Here is an 8,222-nt window from a genome sequence, read left to right on the forward strand (position 1 = left end):
AAAAATTTCCAATGACAGCCACCAGCAGGATTAAGTTTTACTTAAACTTGCCAGCTGCTGCCTAACAAGCCAGCATCACCAGGACAAACAGTAACACAGCCACGTGGTGCCACATCCCCCTTCTGGAAAACCACCATCCATCCAGCACAGGTCAGAAGGGCAGGCTCTGAATAACAAACAAGGGATGGAGAGAGGAGGAAATCAATAGGAAACACCAAAACCACACAGCCCTGACTGCTGCCTCATCAGATGTGCAGCACGATGCAGAGCTGGTGCGACAACATGAAGGCAATTTCCTGCAGGCGCAGCCTCTGCTGTGTTCTGTAAGCCCAGCTCTCCTTCATCAGCTTTCACACAGATCAAATATCCTAAACCACAACATTGTTATATCTATTTGGATACAGTCAAGGGTGGAGGAGTAGCACTTCATTACAGCAGATATCCTCGGCTCAGAACAGTTCAGGAACCGCCATGCAGACATGCAAGAGGCTTCCCACCACTTTAAGTACATGAGCTCAAAAAGGACTCGAGGAATTTTAACTATGCTCCATACACCTCTACATATACAGCCTTCAAGTCTAGATGGTGGGCATCAGGTCCTGAGAGAGGATCCAAGCCAAAAACATCTGTGCAGCAGAAAAGCTGCAGGGGAAACCAGATTTTCTTTGCTTATACTCACAGAGCATCCCCAAACGCATGGTGGTGGGTAACTACCTTCACCTTCAAGAGTTCAAGCCACAAGGCTGCAGACCCAGATGACTCTGCCTGCTGGGAGACCAGGTGAGGAAATCACAGGTGAAGGAGACCAGGAGCATGCTGGAGAAGAGAGACTTACTGAAGGCTCAGTGCTCCGAGCACACTGGTCTTGGGCTCATGGGCTGTCTGCCTCCATCTATACAAGCCAGCACCTTCCTTCTCAGGAAGAAACGCTGTCTCCCCTCCTGCCATCCTGCTCTTACCATAGCTGTGTAGAAAGGAACATCACTCCTCACATCACCACCCAGAAGATCCAGTACCCACTCTGCAGCTGAGCCAAGGTCTGGGATTTGGGAACAGCCAAGTTCTAGATGAAATGCTCAAAAGATGTATTTCAGCAGGAACCAGAAGACTGAGCAGTGGGGCCACCAGTATCATCCCGCAACAATGAACAACGCTCAGGTCACAACCCAGATTATGGTGGTTTATGAGCCATTTTTAACAGTGTTTGGCCTTGACCTCAGAGACTGAACCACGCTGGAGCACAGCTGCACCACAGACAGTCAAGGCACACAGATTTACTTCACAGCAATTTCTGAGATGTCAAGGTAGGTTTTCGCTCTGTGCATGACTTTGGAGGACCAGAGTCCTCCAGATTATTTCAAAACACAGAACTGCATCAAAACAGCTGCATTCTCATGGATGGGCAAAGGTTTCTTGACCTTCCTTTCAGAGATGACAAGAGAGGCTTAAAATTAAGAGACATTCTCATCAAAAACATAATTGAAAACAATACCACTCCAAGAAAAATGCTGGCTTCAACATAACACCATATTTTGGGAGAAAATACATTCAGTCAAAAAAAAAAAATATATTCTGACCAGCTCTAGCTGCAAACAAGTTCAATAGCTGTTGTAAAGTTTCATTGTTTGCATAGTACAGACAAGGCCTTAGGGAAATTGGTCTGCAGCCCGATTTGGCTAACTTGGCTTTCCGAACACCACCCCTGGGCAAAGAAACCAGGCTACAACTGCCATTCAATGTGGCCTTCGGAGCACAGCTCCAACCACAACAGATGAAGTCGGACACCTACGGAGTCAGTAATAGCTGGGTCTGAACAGCAGGACACACGCTGCCAGGCGCAGACAATACAACCCAGGGAAGGAGCGAATACCATCAACTAACCCTCTCCATCTGCACCCCAGCCCTGGAACCGCTGCAGCCTCCCACCACCACCGCCACGACACTTGGAAACAGCCTCCAGCAGCAGCTACAGCCAGGATCAGCTCCAGTGTCGATGGGCCACCCCCCAGCACGGGCAGCATTACAGGAACTTCCCACCACAAGCGCAGACAGTGGTTAGCAGCTCTCTGCCAAATCCTCAGCAGCCCACAAGACAGAGGCACAGGCTGCAGTAACCTACATGCAAAACGTCCAAAAAATAATCTCTGGTAGAACCTTGCTAACCGGGGCAGCATATCCCACGTGAGCAGAGAGGGAATCATACATCCTCCAGAGCGGGGAGCACAAGAGATGGGGTGCTGTGGCTTCTCACACGGTTAAGTGCTGCCCTTAAGTGGCACAGAAAGGACAGGGACGAGCCAGAAGATGAAGAAAAGCATTGGCCACCTCACAGCCAAGCCAATGCTGTCACTCGGACAGAAGTACCACAAAGGATGTTAGCATGCAAGAGAGTTGCACGCAGTTTTGGAGGCCCTTTTTCTCACAGACCTCTTGCCAACCTCTCCCTGCATGAAATCCACACTGACATGGAAGCACTCTCCACCAGAGGCATGGGACAAGCAAAGGTCTTCTGCAGAAAGCAGAGTTTCCAGCTCAAAATTCAAAAAATAAAGTTCCAAAAATCAAAATAAAAACTCCCCCAACTCATGCTACAAAGAGCTGGCAGGAAAGGCAGGGGCACCATGCCAGCGGCTCACCACTGCTTAGGGACTGACACTGCTTATTAAGTTTAGGATCCCTTCCCTGGCTCCAAACACTTCCAGCCAGAAGGACAGTCACTGCTGGCATCAATTTCAAAAAGATCCTGCAATAAAAATAAATCACTCAGCCTTTCAGTGAGCGTCAACGCATTTCCCCATGCACGTGTGCAGGAGATGAGGTCGCCAAATACCAACGGCATCTGACCCCTGCGCTGGGAATTCCAGCAGCGCCCGCTTTGTTCAGCCTCCAAAGTGTTGCCCTAATTGCTGTCTTGTACCCAGCTTTGGGGAGCAGGTGATAATTAAGCAGGTCTGGATTAGATACCGGGCTAGCGATTAGTTGGGATACTGATTTTCACTTGACAGTTGAGACCTAGGAAATCACTCACCACAGCTCTGAAGTTAAAATTGGAATGGAGACCTGCAAGAGGGAGAAATCAGCAGCAGTGGGAGGAGTAGCACCATCCCACCACTGTACCTCAAATCACTGGTGTCCTCCCGACAATGCAGAACAAGTAGGTGAGATGAGGGAGGGAGGGATGGTCCCTTAGCAGGAGCAGCAGGAAGAGGAGAGGTGGCCGCATGAAGTGAAGATAAGCAAAATGATAACCCACGTGCTTTCTCCACATGCAGAAGAAATTAAAACTTTCAGGCATTCCACAATTTATGGAAAGACAAGCTGGAACTTCAGGCCAGGTGCTAAGGACTTACCCGGATGCACAAATTGCACTCATTTAACTGAAACTGCTTTGCAAAGTTTAAATTAAACTTTAGCATGCCCCTGTGGGAACACCTTCCGATTGACAGAAAACGAGCAGCACCAATCACAAGCAAAGAATGAGTCAAAAGAAACCACATTTCAATTGATATAAGAATATCCTCAGAGTTGTACTGGTCACCTGGCCAGACAAAAAGTCAAACCTGTAGTTCAGCTGGGGCACACATGCACACAATCTGGCTGGAGAGAAGATCCATACTGCCCAGAGACAGGTACCTTTCTCACAATGGACTTACGCAGGAGGCAACACTTTACACATCACTGAAACCCACATCCCAGCAAATTACCAGCTACCACACACCATCAGCATGATTGTTCCCATCCCAACTACACAGGCCCCCAGAAGAATTTACAGTATTGTCCTTGCAGCACCTCTACAGAACCAAGAGCTCTGTCATGCTGAGATCCACACAAATATTTGCCCAAGAAGCTCACAGTGTCAAGCAGACAAGACAAGGCACAAGAGCACTGTTACAATTTCCATTTCACAGATTAGGAATAAAAAAAAGACAGAAAGTAAAAAGTCTGTTTAAAAGTCCCTGAAAAGTCCATGAAAAACCTGCAGATGGCTTGATGGAGAACATGGATATCACAAGCGGTCATAGCACTGCACTGATCTAAGGCTTTCTCCTGCTGACCACACAGATCTTACCTGTAGAATGTTGAATAAAAAGACTCAAGATGTAAAAAACACCAAAAAACCCCAACACCTTCATTGTCTAATGAGGGCAAGGTTAACAGGCTAAGTGTATTTCCACACTTTACAGTGAGGCACATCCACACAAAGTATCTCAATCTCAGGCCCAAGAAGACTGTACTACATCTCTGAACTGCCATACGTCCACCATCAGTCCAGTAGCTCTTCCACATCTCCAGTTCTGGGATTAGCAATACACAAAGCCAACAAGGGCAAATATCTGCTCCCTGTGTCACTGCTCTGCACCACTGGGCTCGGGTTGGATTCTCTATCTGTGGCTGTAGGCCACTACATGCTGGGTAGACCAGGCAATGAAACCCTGGAGCCTTCCTGCTGCTCACAGCTCCTCTCCACAGGAAGATGCATGAAATCTCATTTCTCCTCCTTCCCACCAAGAGTTGACACCATTCTGAGGTCTTCTTAATCTGGGGCTGAGCACTCTGACTAGGGTCCTGGCGTAACCCGACAACTCCACAGCCACCCAGGGGAGCCTCAGTTCACATTTCCAAGGAGATGTAAACACTGAAGCTGCTCCATCACCGCCCTGATTCTCAGAGCAAACAAATATTAACAAGATAAACAAAAGAATGAAAAATCCCACACACCAAGACTGCGGCTGTAATACTGCCTTGGGGATGGGGTGAGCTGAAGGGAATGCCAGGCTGGAGATCCCCAGCCTGGAAAGAGGAGGAAGAGGGAGAAACAGATTCAGTCTGGGCAATAGAGGTGAGAGGAAACATTGGACTACATCTTGCCCCAGTTGACCCTGGAAGGTGAGATGCCTCCGTTCCCAACAAGAGATGAGAGGAGAACTTAGTCTTACGACACAGGAATGTTGCAAAAGGTCCAATTGCTGATGAAAAGCATGAGCCATCGGATCTGCAGGTCTCCTCCTCGTTGATCAGCTGCCATAAGGCCATCCACTGTTAATAGCTTGACTCTTTATTTACCCTGAGTAGGACTTCTGGACACTGCCCAAATGACAAAAACCAGCCCAGCTTAGCAACTGTCAGCACAAGCCAGGCCATCCCCCACACTGGGCAGAGGGCATCTTGAGGGAAGGGGCTGAGAGGGACACGTGTGACAGCGCAATGCCCTTCCTTGGCACACAGCTTCTGAATACAGCCACAGTTAATCTCCTCCTGGTTTTCACTAATTGCCCATGCATTTCCAGTCAAGCAGCTGAGGTACCTTCTGCCCTTCCATCTCTGTCTCTCCCTGCAGACCAATGGCTTGCTTTTTCCTGGAACACCAATTACCAGGGATCACAAAACATTTTGGTTGGACTTGATGATCTTAAAGGTCTTTTCCAACCTAAAGGATTCTACAATTCTATGATTCTATTTCAAGTTGTGCCTAGGGCTCCAGGGCTTCTCAGAGATGAGGCCGCGGCTGGACTGCTCTGTCTGTTTCCACCCACCCCACCCCCCGTACTCCAGCCAATCACCAGCACATTCTTCAGCTCTTCAGAAAGAAGAAACGACAGCTTTCCTGATGGGGCATCCATACTGGCACCTTGAGAGGTTTTCTACCCTCTGTTCCACACAAGGCCTCGTCGCGTGCTGCTCCGACTGAGCAACTCATCACGCAGGAACAGGCTGCCCAGATGGAGCCTCTGACCCCTCTCAGCTGCACCTTCCCTTCCAGAAAGGTTCGTTTTTCCCAGAAGAATTAGCTGAATTGGTCCCAACAAAAAATCCATCCCATGCTTTGCTGATGCAACTAAACTCGCTGTGTCTTCCCGAGTGATTTTCGTCTCTCCCAGTTAACATCCACAACTCCCTATGCTGCTTTATCGTTGAGTTTCATTAATCTACCATCTGCCTCCTCTTGTGGAGCCTTAAAGAAACAGAGGAGGATGAAGAGGCACCGCATAGAACTTTGCTGCCACCAGACCCCTCTTCCCAACACGAGACACTGCTATTTATTACTAAACTTTGTTTATAGTTACGCAGACACTCTCCCACCCACATGGCAATGTTTCATTCAAGACAAGTTTGAATTCACTTCAAGAACAACATTTCAAAGGATCCCAAAGCATTTGTTTACAAACAGCATGCATGGAGAATTCGCTTCTCCCACCAATGAACACAGTCCCCTCTGAGATGGGGAGAGGCAGCTGTTTCGTAGCACCCAACGCTACTCAACAGCCGAGGGACAGGAAACGATCCACAGACAACTGATATTGCTGAGGAAATTTATGGAAAATGAGACTTCTATTTGCCTGGAAAGAACAGGGAAGCTTCAGAGCACTCAAGCTCTCCACTGGGTCAGGAGGAATTTAGGGAGGCAAAGCATCCCAGACTGTGGTCAAAGGAGTGACTCCAAATTTCAAGCCTCATCTGAAAGCTGGCACCTCTGGAGCTAACGGGAACGTGGGCACTGGGATAATTTGGCTGCAGAGGGGAGAGCACCTCCTGCCGAGGCAGCCACACCGATCTCCATCCAAGCCCCGAACAGGCCCAGCCCTGTTCAACGCAGGGTACGAGCCAAGATCACAGCCTAGGGAGGTATTTGGCGCAATAAGAAGACACCAGGAAGACTATAAAACTGAAAGCTTTTTGCAGTCCCAGCCTCCATACACAAGACCTACTGTAAACACTAAATCTTCAGAGGCGGGGGGAAAATCCAGAGGAAGGAGGATCATGCAACTCTTTCAAATACCAAAGTGCTAGGAATGGTAACAGGTCACATGTTGTGGAAGCCAAGAGAAGCTACGTTCCCAGGATGAAAACGGAGGTCCTCAAAAAGACTAGAAGAGAGTCAGATGTAGGAATACTGGACAAAACAGAGTGGGGACAAAGAGTCTTACAGTCAGTCTGCTTCACATGGTACTTGCTCTCCAGAACAGTCACCAACTTTACGAGGGTAGGAGACAGCAGGGGCTCCCCAGAAGATTAGTCAGTACAACCATCCAAAGAAGGGACAGAATATTCCTCCTCACTTCCAAACAGCCACATGTGATGGAAGGAACCAAAGGGCATCACAAAAGAAGTTAGGAAAATACCAGTGTTGGAAGACGGCCGCCCTGCAGGAGATGGGATGCGAGGCAGGGCTGCACCCCTCTTCTATACAGACCCATCCCAGAGATCAGGCATGGGACATCTTATCTTGAGGATGGGACGTGTACGTGGGGACAGCAGGTCTTGCATGCAGCCCTTGCTCAGAGATGGGCAGCACGTGGAGAGCTCTCACTCCTTCTCCATGGAGGCAGGGGAGAACACCACTGGTCCCCTTTACCCATTCATCCCAAAGATAAGATGTGGAGGACAAAGCTGCCAAAATGGATGGCCCTCCCCAAAATGGATGGTAGGAGAACAAAACTGTCCCCAAATCCACTCCCCGGGAAGGGCTGATGGAGAAGGCACTGCCCCAGCACCCTCTTGGTGGCGGGAGGAAGGGGCACCCTCCCCAGGCAGGCACAGCCGGAGCTGCCCAGGCCCCTTCGGTGGGGAATGACAACCCCGAGTAGGACACACGGGGGGACGCCGCCCCTGTACACCCCCATCGTGGGCCGCGCTGGGAGATGCCCCCCCCACCCCCAAGCTCGGGCGCTGCCCGACCACGGCGAGGGGGCGATCCTGGGACGGGACGATGGGCTCCTCCGAGGTGCCTCCGGCAGACAGAGGGGTGCGGAGGGGGGAGCCAGCCCCAGCCCGAGCAGTCTGCGGGGCGGATGTCCCCAGCTCTCCCCCCACAACCCCCACGGGAGGCCCACGGGAGCCCGCTCCCCACGCGGCGACGGGGACGGTGGGGGCGGACTCCCTCTCCCCCCCCCCCACGGCGACCGGCGGGCCGGGCCCGGGTCGGCGCTCACCCGAAGTCGTCGTCCATGGACTTGAAGTAGAACTTGTAGTTGGGGCGGTTGAGGAGGCCCTTGAAGTCGCCGAGGGTGACGCGCTCGGCCGGGATCGGCAGCTTCACCAGGTACGGCGTCTCCTGCTCGTCCAGGTGGTAAATGATCTTCGTCTCGGCCGCCGCCATGGCGCCCCTGCCCGGCCGCCAGGCCTCCGCCTCCTCCGCCTCGCCTCCTCCGACCCCGGCCCGGCGCGGCCCGCCGCCCCCGGCCGCCGCCTCGGCCCCGGCCCCGGCTCTCGCCCGCCCCGAC

The 8,222-nt window shown here is 51.2% G+C and overlaps 1 protein-coding gene across 2 annotated transcripts in view; it reads right to left on the reverse strand.

The window, feature by feature from the left end:
• Positions 1-8,120, reverse strand: part of DVL3 (dishevelled segment polarity protein 3) — a 33,996-nt gene extending 25,876 nt beyond the window's left edge. For both annotated transcript variants that reach the window (XM_082486962.1, XM_082486961.1), the window contains exon 1: positions 7,932-8,120. In XM_082486962.1, the coding sequence (XP_082343088.1) occupies positions 7,932-8,098 (167 nt within the window). In that variant the 5' untranslated portion in view covers positions 8,099-8,120. The remainder of the gene's footprint in view (positions 1-7,931) is intronic.
• Positions 8,121-8,222: the final 102 nt, after the last annotated feature.

Source organism: Vanellus vanellus (assembly GCF_965231255.1).
Source record: "Vanellus vanellus genome assembly, chromosome: 8".
Lineage (NCBI taxonomy): Eukaryota > Metazoa > Chordata > Aves > Charadriiformes > Charadriidae > Vanellus > Vanellus vanellus.